The 19,594-nt window shown below is 36.6% G+C and overlaps 1 protein-coding gene across 1 annotated transcript; it reads right to left on the bottom strand.

Moving 5' to 3' along the window:
* Positions 1-10,894: 10,894 nt before the first annotated feature.
* Positions 10,895-11,341, bottom strand: LOC132624393 (uncharacterized). Its single transcript, XM_060339178.1, has one exon. It carries the CDS (start codon positions 11,339-11,341, stop codon positions 10,895-10,897), a length of 447 nt encoding a protein of 148 aa, XP_060195161.1.
* Positions 11,342-19,594: the final 8,253 nt, after the last annotated feature.

Raw genomic sequence — 19,594 nt, 5'->3', positions numbered from 1 at the left:
ACTAATATAGGAAACTCCTTATTATTAGCCTTTTATTCATAGCAACATTTTTTTTTATTTATGGTATAAAATTATACATATACCCTAAATATAGAGTATACATTGTAGTTTATGTAATTTAGTTAATAATTATAGATTATGAAATATTTTACTTATTTACTTGTATTTATGTAACTTCTCCCGTAGAATATAGTATAAGAGCAAAAGAAACTATAAAATAGAGAAATTTGTCAAAAAAGTTATGTTTGTCACGGGATGATGGACACACGCATTCTTTTCAAACTTTCCAAAATCACATCCTCCAAACTTGTCAGCGTAAGAAAATTTAGAGCGTTTTGCAGGCTCCATTACTTTTACCAATACTTCTAGAGCGACAGTGATACTAAATAAACAATCCAACTTAGGCAAATCACACATAGGCTTTACGCAGTCCTCCACCGTTACGAGGTACCTAAATCAAAAAGGCACATAATTTAACTCTTGTAATTTCTTTCATTCGATCATCCAACTTACGAATCTGTTGCCAACGCGAATTGATATAGTACATATACACCATAATTTGAGTTGGTTTCACGTGTTTATACAAATCATATACATTATGTATACAAAGTATATTAATGTGTGTGCATACACACACACATTATCTATACACCGGTGATACAGTAGTGGGCTAGAATGATACAGTGGGCTAGATTGGTTGCAAATTAGATGTGTGAGCAGTATATATGGGTTATTTTCCCTTCTTTCTAAGGTATTTTGGACCTTTTCCCAATATTAAATACTCCTTCCGTCCCAATTTATGTGGCATCTTTCGAATTTTGAGATTCAAACGAGTTTTTCTATGATCATATTTTTTTCATATATCCTTTTAAATATTATAAATTATTGTGACTTATAGTACTTTTTACGTAGTTTTCAAATATGTAAATTTTATTGCAAAAAAGATTAAAGATTTCATGTCCGAATTTATGGTCAAACTAAAAAGATTTAACTCTCGAAATTCTAACTATGCCACATAAATTTGGACATAGGGAGTAGTGTATTTAAAAATTACATTTACTCTAAAATATATAGTAATATTTTTACATAATCAAGAAGATATTAATTTTTTTCTCTAAATTTACTCTTGTTTTAATAAATGATTTTTTACATATTCAAGTAATTTAAAAGTAGTTTAGTGAAAACACCTCTTATTTTCTAAGGGTGAGTGAATTTCTTAATAGGTATGCCCAGAGTCATTCTCTCCTTTCTAAAGCTGCGCAAGTGCCCCCCCCCTCCCCCCGAACAAAGCCCCAACCCTCTTTTCCCCCCTTTAATGAAGGACCCTCGCATCGCTTCCTAAAAACATCATAATATAGACGGGAGGGATTACCTTTTAGACTATTTTTTCCTCATACATTTTGGTAAAACTTAGACAATTTTGGAGCCAATATTTTTTTCCAAGTGAAGCATTTCTTGGATTTCGTCTAACACTAAGATTAAATCATAAAGTATAAAAAAAAACTAAATTACATTGATTCGTGAGGTACATTTTAATGTATCAAGATTATTTCTTGAATTTCGTCTAATAGATTAAAAATTACACTTAACTAACACAAATCCTAGACACATAATATAATGAGTGAAAATTAGTAAACATAAAAAGAAATCTATTTTATATTTAAATAAAAATCACACACTCACAAATTCATAAAAGTACGAAAATATTTTCAATCTATGATCTTCGACAAGTTGTTAATTATCATGTTAGTTTATAGAATATGGAATCACTTGTGTCCATTTGAGATTTGCTAATTTTCCCATTTAAGTTTCTTCCTCATAAGTAATTTTTTCTTTAAAAATTATCCAATTATATGATGGAGAAAAATTACATTAAATCAATTATATGGTAAACAAACTATGACACATATTATATTTATTTAATAAAATTTACTATTTTAATATCCTCCCGTAACTAGTATATAAGAGAATCCTCAACTTTTGTAGTCGTCACATGATTTGTTTGGTCCATTTAGCCTCAAATGAGGGACTTTGCTGATTGCTTACAAGACTTGCATCTGAATGAATTGATGTGGAAGGGTGACTATTACACCTGGACTAATAAGCAATATGGAGATGACAGAGTGTGTAGTAGACTAGATAGAGCATTTGGTAATCATGAATGGACGATGGCTTGGGGTCAAGTGGTCCTTAAATATGAGCTACCATGTATTTCTGACCATAGTTCTGTGTTACTGACCCTAACCAACTTGCAAAGGAATATCAAAGTACTTTTTAGGTTCTTTAACATTTGGGCTGATCATGCTCAATTTCAAGGGATAGTTCAAGAACAGTGGTCTCAGTCTTTAGCAACAAAGCAGATGGAGAATGTATGGCTGAAGCTTAAGGCTCTGAAGCCACAGTTGAGAAAGCTCAATACTAAAGAATTTAATTAATGGGACAGAAAATTGATACTGCTAGAACTAACTTGGCTAGTATACAAGCTCAGATGAGGATGCAGTGGACTGATTACTTGCAGGACCAGGAGAAGGAGACTATGCAAAAGTTAGAGAAATGGTCACTAATAGAATAGGGTGCCCTCAAGAAAAAATCTAGAGCTAAATGGATTACGCTTGGAGACTCTAATTCTAAATACTTCTCTGCCGTAATGAAAGAAAGGAGCCAAAGAAAGCAAATGACTACACTTATGTCCAAATGCCAAGACAGCCTGTAGTAGGAAAAAAAACACGATCGTCCTGTTAATCAACATGGCTTCAGTCTATACTGCATAGCAGTCTGCCAATTTTATAACACACCTGAGCACGAATATCATCATCTGGAGATTTCAGAAGTTCTACAGTTTTTTCCACCAGGTCGTATTCAATCACCACCCCAGTAACCAAACGAGGATGCCACGGCATACAATGAGAACCTAGCAGCTTCAAGCTATGAAGGCCAAACCAAAAGAATAAAGCGAGTGTTAAGCTACAACAACTATATGCTAAAGAAGGCAACACATCACACTGTACCATCAGAGTGTCCCGCCTCTAGAAACTTAACAACTTGACTAACAACACCAGATTTTATAATTTCGTAAGAGGAATGTCTCCTGTGAATCAAAATTTGTGAGTAAGTGATATGAAAATTGACTAAAATCAGCAGAAATGAAGCTGGAGTAGGCTTAGCACCTTCATCACAGAACAATTCTCTGAGGGCTTTGGTCGCCTTCAGCTGCACCTCGCTATGAGGTGAACTAACACCCACAACCATTGTTTTATGACATTCCTATATACCAACAATTAATTAGCAAACCAAACCACATTAACAATTAAATGTGCACAGGCACAACCACAAACCCAAAGAATGACGTCCCAACTATGACGCAACTGAGGGATTTTGGTTGAATAAAAGGGTCATTTACAACACGATCAAACGAGCTTTATTTCTGATTAAAAAAAACTAATTTAAGAAATCCAGCTTGAAATCAGAATAAGAGAGCTTCTTTTCTCCCGATAAAACATTCATTATTATCATAGACATATGCACACATTCATACACCAGAAGACAATCGGCCTTAAACCTCTAACTGCCCATCATTGAATTGAAGGATTAAAGCAAGCCGCCCCCTTCGGCGGCTGATGGCATCCTCCCTTGGTACCGGACCACTCTCCTCCTTGGGAAAAATTAAAAGCAATTTGAAGAAGTAAGATTAATACTTCGGTGCAACTAAAAGATGATATTGTATTTGCATTAAAAATCATTCATACAAATAGATTTATGTCGAATTTTAAATATTCATAGAAATCACACCAGTTACTGCACTACACTGACGCATACACACATTCCCTTTTTAGTATTTAAAAACATAGTGTTCGAGATTAGTATAAAAGTCGAATACTAATTAACCTCTTAGTCTTGCAGAAACACTTAAGTGAAACGATTTGCTGGTGTCTCCCGATTTGGAAGTTGCCAAAGTCGAACCACGCAAACCTTTAAATTCCTTTGACAAATAACAATTCCAACAGGAGATAAGTTTAGCAATAAAAAATTAATTCAAAATTGTATTTCCAAATAAAAAATAAGAATATAAAAAAAGAAATTCTTAGTAAGAGTAAGCAAGACTTTCTCCTCTAGCTTATTTAGCCCAAAAATTAGCCAAGTTCTCTTGTACAGCAGTAGAGGTGATATCCTCCCTTTGGGCATCTCATATTCTCACTAACTTTTTAATGATTTTCGGCAGTCATAACACACACTCAAGGGCATCATATCTATTAGTGATATTTATAGTGCTTCTTGGTGTCTCTGGAGACTCTAGTATAAGCTATCAAAGGATGAAATATTACCTTCGCTATTGCTCTGCCATCCCAAAAAGTTAAAAAGAAGAAAAAAGTTAATCTCAAAACACCATGCTGGTATAATAGCATGCAAATATAGCAAATAAGAAGCCATCTGATATCTTTATTAGAATAATTCTAAGCAGATTCTAGCAAAAAATAATACTTGAAGTGAACTGTTCTCCTTTGTCAATGTTGACTGCTTTATATTCATAAGAAAGCCCCGTGCACCCCAGAAACCAAATCACAAAGTTAGCAATCAAACAGTTCCTCAGTTGAAAAATAATAAAAAAGATTTTGACAAACCTTCTATCAGCGGGGACTAAGAATAGACCTTAGAGAATTAAGGCGAAGTAAACTCTCCAAGAACATGAAGTTTGGTAGAAAGTGTGAACACCTAATTTTTTATTGAACATAGATTTTTATAGCATTTAAATATTTCTTTTAGATTTACTTAAATATTTTAATTTTTATATCATTTTTTTAGTAAGTCTTACATTTAAAGGTCGAAAGCTACAAAAATAGAGTCACATTTTAGAATAAGTTTTGTCTTTATTATGTTTCCTTCTAATTTAAGTTTTAATAAATAAGCTAGTGATTTTTAGTAGTTTTCTTAGGTACATTTTATTTTGGACTAACTAATTAATTTTTCCTATATTTTTGTTAGTCTAAAATAGTTAGCCAATGCTTTTATCATTATATTTTATTTATATTTTTAAAGGGCAAAGAAAAAAACAAAAAAGAAAAACCAAAGAAAAGTGAAAAAGCCAAATCATCCAACCAGCAACCTAAACCCCCATCCCTTTTTCCTCACTTTTTTTTTCTTTCTAAATGAACTAATCCTAATCCTAGATGAACTAACTTAAAATGCTACCAATTCAAAACCCATGAACCCCTCTACCTCAGGTCTCCTCCCTAAAACCCATCCTAAACTAACCCAAACCAATTCTCCAACTCCCACTCCCTCACGTCTCCATATTTCATGCAAAACACACACACCCTTTGCACTTTAAATAGATAACAAATAACCCAAAAAAAAAAAAAAAAAAACTACACACAGAACATAGAGAGAAAAAAAAAAGTGAGCAAAATATTGATGGAGGAAAAAAAATTACCAGTTTCCAAAGGTTTGGTTTGAAAGTCAAGTTGGAGTTCGAGTCTCTCGTTCATGGTTTCGAGTTCGTGGAACTGAAAATTAGCTACTGTTAACTTTAAAAATATGTACATTGTAGCCGTTTTCTTATCGTAAATTAATATTCGCAAAATGGTAACACTCAATCTTCTTTGTATAGTTTAATATCACGATTCTATGAAGAACATGTTTAAGTTATTTGGCTGTTATACACTTCAGAAAGTCCATTCAAACTTTAATTCCATAAAAAATATTATCCTTTGTTTGTGGGAAAAAAACATCATTTAAATGACAATGTTTCTGTATCTTTAGATTCCTGGTCGTGTTCTATTTTGGTTTTTCTCTTCGTGAATCATAGTGTAATTAATTAAACCACAAAACTGTAACTTCTATTTTAAACAAGTACTATTTAATTACCTGAATTTGTTTCACCCACAAAATGTGATTTGGTGTATATTGTATTATACCCATCTACGAAACAGTACATGACAAATGCTAAAAATTATAAAAATTAGCGTTTCACTAACATAAACAATGTTATAGCTCATCCAGATAATTAGTTTAATTTGTAGAACACCCAAAAGAAAAAGGAGATAGTAAAAGTTCCAATAATTATTTAAGAACCAAAAAAGAAGCCTTTGAAATAATTGAAAGGCTGTTTCATTGCCTGATACTCCCTTAGTTGCCTTGTAAATGGTATTAAATATTTGCTCCCAGTCCCAGGTATAAATTTTATGAAAAAGTATACTCATATAAAAGTCTTATCATCATGTTTGTCCTACTTTAAATTTGTATTAGGTGAATCAGTGAATGCTTGTTGCATATGATATTAGTAATTGTTAGTATTTGATTATATAATTGTTATGTATGTGTCAAAGCATATGTATATTTTAATTGATATGTATTCTGTAAGTAACAAAAATCCATTAGGCATTCTCGGCTCTCATTTTACTTATGAGATTTTAAATCGGTATCTTCGCTCTGAGCTGTACATTTCAATGGAAATCATATCCCCGTGTGAATACTGAATACTGAATATGTTATATATATGTGTTTTATTTTTAAGATGGAAGTATTAGCAGTAAGTATTCAATGATTGTTAGTAGCATATTTGATATGAGTTTACACTCATGATGCTATCTTGTTTTAATAGCTCCAAGTTATTTGTAAATATGTTTATTTTTCAAGTTTTGCACGTGAATGATTTTACTTTGAGCTGAAGGCATATCGGTGATTTGTTTTTTAATTGAGATGTAGTTGAGATCATTTCTGCTAAGGCGTAAAAGTTTATAGTTAATTAATTTAAGTGGTAATTCTCTTACTGGTTTATTTTAAGACCCAATTAAACAAATTGGAGATGAGATGCAAATCTATTTCAAATCTCGTCGACAAGGAAAAAGAAAAGAGTGGTAAAAACATTTGTAAGGCAGCGAGATGGATTGCCAATTTATTTCAAAATCTATTGTCCAAAGAGAAGAAAATTACTCGACAAAGAATGAGTTTGGGTTTGGGTTAAGCTAGAAGCTAATTAATTTGAGAAATAATCAATGATGAAATCGGAAGCGTTGCTATCTATAAAATTCAATTATCATACCCAAAGCAGGATTAACTAAGGTGGATAGACTTTGAGTATGTTAGATGCTTATTTAGGCACGGGAAGTGGGAGCGATCCATAAAGGCCTCAAAAGGCGCGAGATTAAAAAAAAAAACAAAAATCGTGGTAAGGCTGGAAAGCGCTGCTACCAGTACACCACACATTAATAAAAATGAGATAGTTTTTAATAATTTTAAAACAAATCAAAGAGGTGGGAAATAAGTACTCTTACACTCATAAGCATAATGTATCCTAAAAATTAGTTTAAGCCGTATATAAGTCAATAAAGTGACCGTGCTAGAACCACGGGACTCCCGTGCCTGACAGCTTCACTCCGGTCAACAGAATTCCTTACCTGGACTTTCGTTTCCCTATATTAATAATTAAAGAGTCAACTTCCTTTTGATTAGAGGTTCAATAAGGTGACTTAAAACACCAAAACTCAAATCCAAGTGGCGACTCTGAATACATAAATAATCCCTTTTCAAAACGTCACTTCAATTGGAAAAACTCTTTTTAAATCCTTTAAGCAGGGTTAAAAAAGGGGTGTGACAGAAAGAATACAATAAAATCTTTGAAACCCAGGTTGAATTAGTTAACTTAAAATGCATACAAATTTAAATTTCCCCCTGGTTGATAACAAATCTCTTAGCTATAGCCTAAAAAATAGGAGCGATAGTGCCTACTGCTGTTGAGGTAGGGCTGGAACTTGTCTTAAACTGAATAGATAACTTTCTTGGATGTTTAGCAACAGACTTTTCCCTGCCACCCTTACTAAGACCTCATTTGTTTGCATTTAATGGAGGTCTGAATCTGAATCATTCAGGTCTTAGTCCATTAAATGCATTTGTTTTCCTTAAATTTTACCCACTTATTGGGTCTTAAGAGATCTGACCGAATCAGATCTAGGGACAAGTCTTAAAAGTATCCAGGCCTCTTACACGCTATTTATTAACTCTATATTAAAGCTTCAAAGAAAAATTGACGCTATCTTCCCTGAATTACATACCTTTAAACCTGTTTTTTTTTTTTTTTGGTAAAGTAATAAAATTCATTAGTAAAACATCAAGAAGATGCAAGGTTACAGATGGGAAAAGCTAGCAAGCTTGGCAAAACCTGTAGAACAATCTAAAGATATCCTATCTCTACTGAACTAGAGAAAAGGAGCTGATAAAATCTAGAAAGTTACCCACATTGTTTACAGGGGCAAAAAAATGCCAACTAAAAAGACTAACTAAACACCTAGACTTTAGAGAGCAAATAGGAGTTGAGATTCCTTCAAAGCATCTGTTGTTTCTCTCCTTCCATAGGGTCCAAAAAATTACTACTGGGATCATTCTCCAAATTCTTTTAATGGATTTGTCAACTCTCCAGAGTATCCAGCTAGCATATGAATCTTTGATGTTGAAGGGCATTACCCATTGTAGACCAAGCATAGAGTAGAAGAAAAACCAGAGGCTAGCTGCTGCAGGGCAGTGCAAAAATAGATGGTTGACACTTTCATTGGTCTGCTTGCACATGGTACACATGTTAACAACTATTACACCTCTCCTTCTAAGATTGTCTTGTGTTAGGCATGCTTCCTTCAGTGCAGTCCAAGTGAAGCAAGTAACTCTGAGAGGCTGTCTGGTTCTCCATACAAGCTTCCAAGGCCAAACCTCTAAAAGGCTATTTTGAGAGCACCAGTTGTTGTAACATTCCTTCACAGTGAAAATCTTTTCCTTAGAATTGCCCCAGAGTATTCTGTCCTGAAAATCTGCCACCAAAGTACTTTGTCCCAAACTTTCTAATAGAGAAAGAAAATCATCAACTTCCCAATCCTGTAAGTTTCTCCTTAAAATTGGTGTCCAACAGTTGTTAACTCTATATTGAGCTAATGTTGCTTCTTTGTTAGAAGCTATCAGAAATAGTGAGGGAAATAAATCTTTTACTAAAGTGTCCCCAAGCCATTTGTCCTGCCAAAATCTGATCTTGAGCCCATTTCCAGCCTTGAATGAGACAGCCTGGAAGAATTCCTCTTGGAGACTACTGATGTGTTTCCATACTCCAACACCATGTGGTTCATTGCTTTTCTTTGCAGTCCAGTGGTCTTGAATACCATATTTAGCTTTGATGATTTCCTTCCAGTACCCTGCCTCATTTTGACCATATCTCCAAAGCCACTTCATGAGTAGGCTGTTGTTATGAAACTTAAGATTCTAATCCCCAGCCCCCCTTGGCCTTTGGGTTGAATAACTGATTGCCATTTGACCAAAGAGAATTTATGAGTAACACTGTTACCTTCCCATAGGAATTTCCTTCTAAGCCTGTCAATTTGCTTTAGAACTGAGCTTGGCATAGGGAAGAGTGACATAAAGTAAGTGGGAATGCTGTCTAGGACACTTTTGATGAGGGTGAGCCTGCCACCCAATGAGAGATATTGCATCTTCCAAGTGGCTAGTCTTTTCTCCATTCTTTCAATGACCCCACTCCATATCCCAAATGATTTGAATTTAGCACCCAAAGGAAGTCCCAAATAGGTGGTGGGAAAGGAGCCTGTTTTGCAGCTAAGAATATCAGTAAGAGCTTCTAGGTTGGTCACTTCATTCACTGATATATAGTGCTCTTAAGCATGTTGATATGAAGTCCAGAGATGGCCTCAAAGATCATGAGGGTGGTGTTGAGATTAGAGACCTGCTGACAATCAGCTCCACAAAATATAAGGGTGTCATCTGCATAGAGTAGATGAGAGACTGAGACTGAGGTGGAAGGATTTCTGCCCACTTGGAACCCTTGAATCCACTGAAGTTCTTTGGCCTTTGCTAACAGCTGAGATAATCCTTCCATCACAATGATAAAGAGGAAAGGGGACAATGGATCCCCCTGCCTGAGTCCCTTTTGAGAAGAGAAAAACCCAACTGGACTTCTGTTCACCAGAATTGAAAACTTCACTGTCGAAATACAGAAATAAATCCACCTCATCCACCTTTCCCCGAAACCCATTTGCTTCAAAATGTTGACTAAATAAGCCCAGTTAAGCTGATCAAAAGCTTTCTCAATATCTAATTTGCATAGGATCTCAGTCTCACCACTTTTAATTTTCCAGTCTAGCACTTCATTGGCAATCATAGATGCATCAGTGATCTGTCTATTCTTCAGAAAAGCACTCTGCTGTCCAGAAACTAAGGAATCCACCACTTTTCCGAGCCTCTTAGCTAAAATTTTGGCCAGAAATTTGTAGACACTGCCTATAAGACTTATAGGCCTATAATCTCTAAGCTCTGCGGCCCCTTTCTTCTTTGGGATAAGAGCAATGAAAGAGGAATTGCATGATCTCACCATTTGGCAGTTCTGATGAAAGAAATTAAAAGCTGCTAGCAGGTCTGCTTTGATGAAGTTCCATGATTTTTGAAAGAAAGCCATAGTGAAACCATCAGGGCCTGGAGCTTTGTCAGGGGCACAATTCATGAGAGCTTCTAAAATCTCCATTTCGGTGAAAGGAAGTTCAAAGTCCTCTTTATCCACTGCGTTGAGACTTGACAGACCTTCAAAGACAGCTGAGGGTCTCCAAGATTCAGTTTCTTTGTAAATTTGTTGATAGTACTCCAGAATACCATCCTTGATCCTTCTTTTGTCTTCAATTACTTCATTCCCTATTTTGAGTCTGTCAATGGTATTGCCCTTTCTATGAGAGTTGGCCATTCTTTGGAAAAACTTTGTATTCTTATCCCCCTCTTTCAACCATAAACATCTTGATTTTTGTCTCCATGAGATCTCTTCAGCGGTTGCTATTTGCTGAAGTTCAAGTTTGAGATTCAATGTCTGACCTTTCTCTTCTGTAGAGAGAGCTCTGAGCTCAGCTAACTGGTCCAGCTTTCAAAGTTCTTTGAGTGCCTTGTTCCTTTGAGTCTCGATTGTTCCATAGACCTCCCTATTCCATTTAGTAATGTCTTTCTTGAGATTTCTTAGTTTCTGCATTAGCACAAAGTCTGGGGTGCCTAATACAGTGTAAGAAATCCACCATCCTTCTATCATGCCCATGAAACCCTCAGCTTGAAGCCACATGTTTTCAAATTTGAAATAAGAAGGTGTGGTCTCCCAATCTCCACTTTCCAGGATAATTGGTTTATGATCAGAAAAAACTCTAGGCAAGGGGTACTGTTTAATAGTATTGAACATCTCGCTCCATTCTGTTGAGATAAGGAACCTGTCAATTCTAGAGGCTTGGAGAGACTCCTCCCCTCTTGACCAGGTAAATTGTGCTCCCTGAAGTGGAGGGTCAATCAAATCCAGGTCTAGAATAGTGTTGGAGAAGCCCAGCATCGCCCTTGATCTTCTAACGCAGTTCAATCTTTCCCCCCACAAATCTGCACACATTGAAATCCCCTCCTATGACCCATAGGTCAGACCACAATCCCCTGATAGATGCTAACTCGAGCCAAAGATCCTCCCTTTCTGGATTGGTATGAGGGCCATAAACACTAGTAAAAACCCATTTGAAATCCTCAGTAAGACTTTCGAATCTACATGATAAAGAAAAGGCTCCTGCTTCAAAATCAACACATTTCCAAGCTCTTTTGTCCCACATTATTAATATCCCTCCTTTGGTACCAATTGCTTTGACTTCTGCCCAAGAGATCCATCTGTTTCCCCAAATTTGCCTGATTAGAGATGGATTCCATGTCTCTATTTTGGTTTCCTGCAGGCAAATAATATCAACTCCCCACTTGTGAATAAGAGATTTCAAAGTGTTTCTCTTGTCTTTATTGTTGAGACCCTGCACATTCCAGCTGAGTGTTTTAACTCTCATCTGGAATGAGCCTTGTGAGACCTGCCCCTCTCTTTCTTCCCACTCCCGTCCTGGAGACCCCAATCCAATCTTTTAAGTTCAGTAACTGCTTTGCTTTTCCCTTTCTTTAATTCTCCTGTTTTATTTTTTTGCTCAAGAATCTGCACTTTCCTTTTTTCCTCCATTCTCAGAATAATTCCCAGAAGTTCGTGTTCAAACCCAGCAACATTTACCCCCAACACTTTGCAAGCCTTCATCATTGTCAACTTCGTCCATTTTGAGGTTTCCACCACATCAGGGATATCAACAGTTTGAATTTGTGGATCATGCCAAGGCAAAGGAAGAAAACTGTTGTAGGACTGAGATGAGATACCAGAGTCAGATTCATTTGAAACTGACAGTGCTGAGAATATCGGTTTGGGTATATGTGGGTCCATCGAGTGTCCTGCGTGAACCGCTTCATCATCTGCTTCAGGCTCGGATAGTGTCCCCTCCATGAGTTCTAAATCCCTGAGACTAGAAGCTTGAATTTCTAGTTCAAAAGGATCAAAAGAGAATGAAGCATTCAAGGAAGATGAAGCACTGAAGCAGCATGGGTCCAGCTTTGGTACAGATGATCTCCACACTTGCTTCTTTTTGTGTTGCTTGAAGTGTTTGCTTGTAAGTGGGCCTTTAGTGTAGTAACCGTTGTTCAAAGCTAATGAAGTTCTCCCTTTGTAGTGTTTCTTACTACCCTGACTATTATAAGAGAATAAAGCCGGCCCATTTGTGTTTAAATCCTTCAAATTCCTTCTTTTCTCCACAGGTTCTTCCACACGTGTGTCACGTGAATCATTAATGGTATTAACATGTGGAGCTGAGAGAGAATTTGAACCCATCTTATTACCAACCTCGGGCAAACCAGTTGAAGGACCAGCATGTAAAGAAAAAGACCGGATTTCCTTAATTATTGGCAATTCGAAGATCCTATCATCAAATTTAAAATTCAAACTTGCCGAAAACTTTATAGCTGATTTTTTGAAGCAAATGCGAGCCCAGATCAGGTGGGTTCTGTTCTTCGTATCTTCATCAACACCGACATAACCCCCGCAACGAGCCCCTATATGTTCAAAAGTATCCATTGACCAAGCATTTAGGGGGATTCCAAAAACTTTCAACCATATGTTTTCCGAGCAGTTACCAGATTGCAATGAGAAAATGTCATGCGACCACCAAGATAAAGAAAGATGTCTTCCGTTCCAGAACCAATTCCCTGCCTTTACCCTTATTGCCTCTTGCCTGGAAGGAAGCTCAAAGAGGAACTGATTGTGGTCTAAAGGTATGACTTTGATGTCAGCAGTAACTCTCCATCTGCTAATGAACCATTTCTGAATAGTTTCGGGATTGGGACTGTGATGAAATGGATCATTGAAGGTGCCAACCAAGCTTCTGTGCAGAGGATGTTTTCCATTCAATTCTCCTTTGTTGGTTCCTTGACTTATATCTGGCCATCTGTCAATGCTAGCAGCTGCACGATAAGATTTTGTCAATGGGGGAGGAGGAAGCAGTGGCTCTGCTTCGCTGAATTCTTTCAGAAATCGAAGGATTTTCTTCGCAATATCTGACCATCCACTGTTGAGGCTGATCTCAGGGATTATCACTGCTACTTTAGATGAACCATGCCAAACCTCTATGCGAACAAATCTACCATAAACATTGAAGTTTTGGTAAACTCTGAAAAGATTGTGTTGTTGTTTTCTACCCCCACCTTCTATATAGTCGACCAGTGCCTTTTGATGCTTGAATAAGCGCTTCGCACACCCATCTCAGGTTCTGAATATCCATATTGATCTTGCTTGTATATCTCTTGCCCCTTTCTATTAATGAAAACCAGTTATAATATTTATCACCCGTATTCCTGAGTTCAAAGGATTTATCCCCACTGATGAAAAAAAGGTGTGAGCCCTGGATGTTTCTAATGAAAGTCACTGAAGAGACTGAAATGACCACTGAAGGAGTTTTATGTTGATTGATGTGGTCGCCGGCACTGTCAGATGTCACTGGTGATTCTGCCGGCAGCAACTCAGGTCGCCGGAGTTTTTTTTTTTTTTTTCGGCACTGACAGGTCGTCGGAATATTTATCCGGCACTGTCAGAGGTCGCCGATGTCGACAGAGGGTAGATCTGAAAAGATTTGGAGGAGAGAGAAAGCAAAAGAACTAGAAAAAGCTGTAGATGGAGGATATGGAGGAGAGAGAAAAAGCTATAGATGGAGGCTATGGAGGAGAGAGAGAAAGAGCTGTAGATGGAGGCTATGGAGGAGAGAGAGAGCTGGAGTCATGCTGGAGTGAGGGCTGTGATGGTGGTTTGAGGAGAGAGAATCAGATCTGGATCTATTTTGCCAGCTTTCTTCCACAACCTTATACTACCAGCATTGATTTCTTTCACCACCCTTTTACTAGTATATGTTCTCTTGGGAAGAATAAGACATCATCAATTCTTATGCTTTTTTTTGGATTCAGTAATTTTGATTTCGTCCCGCAGACAGGTATTTTTAATGTGAATTAACAGTGACATTGAAGATAAAAAATACCATGGACACTATGGGTCTGATAAAGAATACCACGACAAATTGTGATTCTATACTTTGATTCTCTTATTTTTTACTATTTGTTCTTCTATTTCATGACAAATTTTGATGGGATATTTACTTTTTTTTCCTGAAATTTTGCTGGGTCTGGTGTGGGCACAAAATTACATAAGAGGGAGATGAGGAAAAAAAGGAGAGGGGAGGAAGAGATAAACTCATCTTACGCATCTCCTCAATCAAATGTTAGTTGAATATTCATATTGTTTGTAGTTTGGAAATTTGGATACATTAAATTGTTATCAAATATATATTAAATATTTCATATTTTTACTAAATTGGTCATCATATTATGTTATATAATATTTTTTCAAATATTTTTTGATTTAATATTTAATTATTATATTTTTTAATTTATATTTAATAATTTTTTTTAACTGTACACATTCAGATCTTAAGAAAACAAACAGTCTTAATCATTCAGTGTTCAGATCTTGATACAACATTTTAATATTTAGATGTGAATTCAGATTCAGACATCTTAATCTTAATGAAAACAAATGCAGCCTAACACTTGAGGCAGGTTTTCCCCTAAAATGGAGATAAAAAAAATTAAGCAAGCATGGACATCAGAGGAAACAAATATTTGGTTGAAGTAAGAATAAAATCATTGGGAACAATGCACATTCTTCAAAGTCCCTGCGCTTGTGTGCATGTCGTTCGTTTAATTTGTTTAGATTTGTATTCCAAAGGAAAAGTGATAACCCATTCTCTGCTACTTTACTTAGGCTATGTTATCCTTCTCCAAGATCACATTTATCACGATGAGGAACAACAAAAAGCAATAAAACCTTAACTTAGAGACTAATTAACATCTGTTAGATAAATTTGATAGGAGGGTTTGCTTAATTCCAGACCAAAAATTATCATACAATTCGAAAAAGCAGTTTTAAGGTCTATTGAATGTTTTTGTCTCCTAGTGATTTCTATGGTGGTGCGCTGCAGTAGCATAAATAGAAATTTTAGAGGAACATAATCTAAGAGGAAAACTCTTCGCTGGATAAGGTTTATAGGCCAATTAACCAATAGTTGCTCAACATGTCAGCGTGTCAATATGATTGGCCTTCATACACTACTTAAACTACCTTCTAAAGCACCACAAACTACTTAAACTACCTTATACAACAACAACAACATACCCAGTGTAATCCCATAAGTGGGGTCTGGGGAGGATATAGTGTACGCAGACCTTACCTGTATCTTGCGAGGTAGAGAGAATGTTTCCGAAATTACCTTCTAGAGCAGAACAATTCACCATTGATTTAATACTTTGTGAAATACTGAATAAAATTTGAATAAATAAAGCACAAAAAAAAATAATGCAAATTGACGTATTCAATACGTGAAACTAAAGACAGGAAGACTATGAACTTTGGTTAAGAATAGGATTTTTCATTTTGAAGAAGAAGAGGTGATTAGTTCACTATATATATACAGATTATAGAGGATGAGATGTAACTTTTTACACCATTTATGGGTTCAGCTCAGTGGCGGAGCCACACTATGCCGAGGGTGTTCATCTGAACCCACTCGGCGGAAAAAAAAAACTATTTTTACAAGTTTGAAATTATTTTTTATGTATATATAATAGATGCTGAACCCCCTTAGGTTTCTTCGTATGTTTACTTTTTTATATTTTGAACCCCCTCGGCGAAAATCCTGGCTCCGCTACTGGTTCAGCTAATACAATAAAGAAAAGGAAGATGAAAAATGGGAGGACAAGTTTTGGCAAAGGCTGAAACATAAACTTAGCAACACTTATGGTGCCATCCAATACATTAAAGAGGGGAAGAGTAAAAGAAAGAATTAATTAGAAGGACTAATGCGGTTACGTTTGGATATTTAACATGACATTTAATGTTATGATCTAGAATTCAAGATAGTTGTAATTAGTAAGTGGGGCTGAGTGGTGGTTAAGGGTCATTAGAAATTAGCTAAATCAGTTAGAAGTTGTTAGCCTATCACATGCTATTCACGTGACAGTTCAGGAAGTTAGTTAAATAACAACTTTTCCCTCTCTTTTCAAGTAGTTGAATTGTATATAGAGGGGATCAATTGGCAATGGTAAATCTGATTTTGAATAGTTAATCAAAATCAGAATTCTTCTTTTGTGCATTTATATTTTCCTCTTCTCAAAGTATTTGTTCAGGAGCTAAATTGCTTAGTTCCTTAGGATATTTCTTCCTTTTTTCTTTTCTTAATCTGTAGGATTGTAGCATTGGTATCAGAGCAGTCCCTTCTCGGACCTATGAAAAGATGCCATGGGAGAGCCCAACACAATGACATGAGCTACGAAGAGATGTTGATAATCTTCGAGGGTCATTGGAAGGAGTTACTGGTTCTGTAGAGGAATTACGAAGGGTAGTTGATGAGAAAGTGGAACAAGTAGTCGATGAGATAAAGAGATTGATCGTGGCTGGCATGGGAAATGGGCAACCCGAAGTTCAAATTCCAGTGGCTAATGGAGTGAGGCCTGAAGAAGAAGAAATAACAGGAAGAAATGACGAATACCAGTTGCCAACTCGTGCATATCAAGTCGAATTTTCCAAATTTGATGGGACTGGATTGAGAGATTGGGTTTATAAATGTGAGCAATATTTTGAGGTGGATAATACCCCCAACAACTGCAAGGGTGAAACTGGCATCTTGTAAGTTAGAGGGTAAAGCATTACAATGGCATCAGGTTTTCATGAAGAGCAGGATCACTCGAGAGTGGCCAAGCTGGGGTGAATATGTGAGTAGCCTCTATGTAAGATTTGGGACTGAACTCTTTGATGACCTTATGGGTGATCTCAAGGATCTGCATCAGGTATCCTCTGTCCAAGATTATGTTGATTTGTTTGACGAACTACTTACTAGAGTGGAATTATCAGAAGAATATGTGGTCAGTTGCTTTCTTAGGGGATTAAAAAAGAAAATTGGTTTAACAGTTAAAATTCTTGGCCCTAGAACTTTGCAGAAAGCCATTAACCTTGCTAAAATCCAAGAACAAATCTTAAATCTCAACCAACCATCCACAAATTATACACATTCTTTCTCCAGACCTGGTGGGAGGTATTCTACCTACTCACAACCCTCTACTTCTTCTTACCCAAGCCACCAATACTCACAACACCCAACCCCTTCTTATTCAAACCACCAATACAATCCAAAGAATCCAAGAAATTCCCATCCACCTAACTAGCAACACAAAACTTCCCATAGAACCAAATACCTCAATCCTGCTGAAATGGAAGAAAAAAGGGCCAAGGGCTTGTGTTTTAACTGTGATGAGAATTTTGGTCCAAGCCATGTGTGTAAGAACAAAAGACAGTTATTTGCAATAGAAGTAGAGGAAAGTGAAATCCAAGAGGAAGTGTCAGAGGATGTTATGTTAGATACTGGAGAAATGTTGTCAATGATCACTCAAGGACTGGAAACTGACCAGGATGGTTCTATCATGCCTTATGTCTCAATGCATGCTATGAATGGGACCCATGATTTCAGGTGTATGAGGGTCACTGTAACTGTAAAAGGGAAGGAAGTACAGGTGTTAATTGATACTGGCAGTACTCATAACTGTTTGGATATTGATGCAGCCAAGAAGTTAGGTTGTAACTTGACTGCTATAGCACCTTTTTCTGTTTTAGTAGCTGATGGAAGTAAGTTGAAAAGTAACCATGTGTGCAAGGATTTTAGCTGGAAAATGCAAAGAGTTATCTTTCACTCAAAGATGTTGATTCTACCTATAGGTGGGTGCAGTATGGTCCTTGGTATTCAATGGCTGATCACCTTGGGAGATATCATGTGGAACTTTAGGAAGTTGAAAATGGAGTTTAGCATATGGGGACAGAAGGTGTCACTAAGGGGCATACAACTTCCTGAAGTAAAAATGATTCAACATGGCAAAATGGAGAAACCGTTAGCTAAACCTGCAGAATTATGCATGATTTCAGTTGGAGTGTTTACTGAAGTATCTATGGAACCTACTGCCAGCTTTTTGTCCCTAGATGGATGTCAGGAAGAGTCAGAGGAAAAGGAGGAGTTACAATAGGTGTTAAGCAGGTATGATGATCTATTCATGACCCCTGAAGGACTGCCACCTTCCAGAGAACATGACCGTAGAATCATTTTGAAGGAAGGGACCTCTCTTGTAAATATAAGACCCTATAAATACCCAACAATGCAGAAAAATGAGATAGAAAAAAATGGTGAATGAACTGTTAGAAACTGGAGTTATTAGAAACAGTACTAGCCCATATTCTTCTCCTATTGTGATGGTTAAGAAGAAAGATGGATCATGGAGAATGTGTGTGGATTATAGGGAACTTAACAAGTGTACTGTGAAGGATAAGTTCCCCATACCTGTTATAGAGAAACTGTTGGATGAGTTATATGGAGCACAATTTTTCTCTAAGCTTGACTTAAGGTCTGGCTATCATCAAATAAGAATGTGTGAGGATAACATTTCCAAAACTGCATTTAGGACTCATCATGGCCACTATGAGTTCCTAGTAATGCCTTTTGGGTTGACAAATGTCCCATCAACCTTCCAAAGCCTGACGAATAAGATTTTCAACCCATACTTGAGAAAATTTGTCTTTGTTTTCTTTGATGACATTCTTGTCTATAGTGCCAATTGGAAGGATCATTTACTGTATTTGGAGACAGTTTTTGGGGTGCTCAGATCCAAGGTGTTGTTTGTAAAGAGCAAATGTGACTTTGGGGTCACTCAGGTTGATTACTTGGGTCATGTCATATTAGCTAAGGGTTTAGCTATGGATAATCAGAAGGTTGCAGCAGTAATTGATTGGCCTCGGCCCAAAACCCTTAAAGCTATAAGGGGTTTTTTGAGTCTTACTAGATACTATAGAAGGTTCATAAAGGGTTATGAAATCATTGCTAGACCTCTTACTGATTTGCTAAAAAAGGGCCAATTCAGTTGGTGTGATGCAACTACTACTGTATTTGTGGAACTGAAGGCTGCATTGACCTCAGCTCCTGTATTAGCCCTGCCAGACTTCAAGAAGGATTTTATAGTGGAGACAGATGCATCATAGGGTGGTATTGGGGCTATGTTGGCTCAGGACAACAGACCCATTGCCTTTTTCAGTAAGGGTTTATCAGCTAAAAATAGAGTTCTATCTGTCTATGAAAGGGAATTACTTGCCTTAGTATCTGTA

This window comes from Lycium barbarum, chromosome 12 (genome assembly GCF_019175385.1).
Source record: "Lycium barbarum isolate Lr01 chromosome 12, ASM1917538v2, whole genome shotgun sequence".
In the NCBI taxonomy this organism is placed as follows: domain Eukaryota; kingdom Viridiplantae; phylum Streptophyta; class Magnoliopsida; order Solanales; family Solanaceae; genus Lycium; species Lycium barbarum.
This window is presented reverse-complemented; position numbering and strand designations above follow the sequence as displayed.

Bases quoted from the DNA above. Each gene is read 5' to 3' on its own strand.
- LOC132624393 (XM_060339178.1), bottom strand. From the start codon at position 11,341: ATGCTGGGCTTCTCCAACACTATTCTAGACCTGGATTTGATTGACCCT.